The 568-nt window shown below is 39.3% G+C and overlaps 1 protein-coding gene across 1 annotated transcript in view; it reads right to left on the bottom strand.

Annotated features, from left to right (window-relative positions):
* Nucleotides 1–568, bottom strand: part of LOC119581989 (MFS-type transporter SLC18B1-like) — a gene marked incomplete in the record, with an annotated part of 13,480 nt that overhangs the window by 6,778 nt on the left and 6,134 nt on the right. Inside the window, 1 exon segment of the mRNA XM_037930176.1 lies at nt 47–142. Within this exon segment, the coding sequence (XP_037786104.1) occupies nt 47–142 (96 nt within the window).

Genomic DNA, 568 nt, shown 5'->3' with positions numbered 1-568 from the left:
AGTACAACTTTACGAAACCTTACACAAATCAGAGAAAATGCCTTACGTTCTTCCCAACAACGGGGGTGATAAGGAATGCTGTCAGACAGTTGGTCCCGATGATAAGGCCATAGATGGTGGCTGAAGCACCCTTTTCCTGGGCCTGAAATTAAGGGCGAGTTACTCATTCACATCTCGAAAATACGACTGTGTGAAGGAGAGGTCCCAGCAACACAGTAAAAGGTAAACAAGGGTCGAATAGGTCTCCTTTTATATATAAATACATATAAAAACACCGTCCCACTTATTCATAAATACACCGCCCCACATGTTTATAAATACGACATCCCACATATTCACAAACACACCGTTCCATTTATAGCAATGCTATTCGAAAGCAATCTCTCTCATCATCGACATGGAATTCACAACAAAATCGATCGGAAATCGGCAAATTATTGTTTATAACAGGAATATCAGCGGAGTCTTACTTGGAATAAGCAGACAAAAAGCTGCATGATGATTTACGGACGAAATATTTTAATCATGAAATTACTGAATACCATATAATGATGCTAATTGCCCAGAA

This window comes from Penaeus monodon, chromosome 15 (assembly GCF_015228065.2).
Source record: "Penaeus monodon isolate SGIC_2016 chromosome 15, NSTDA_Pmon_1, whole genome shotgun sequence".
Classification (NCBI taxonomy): Eukaryota; Metazoa; Arthropoda; class Malacostraca; order Decapoda; family Penaeidae; genus Penaeus; species Penaeus monodon.
Note: the sequence above shows the minus strand (reverse complement) of the source record. Positions and strands in the feature narration are given on the sequence as shown.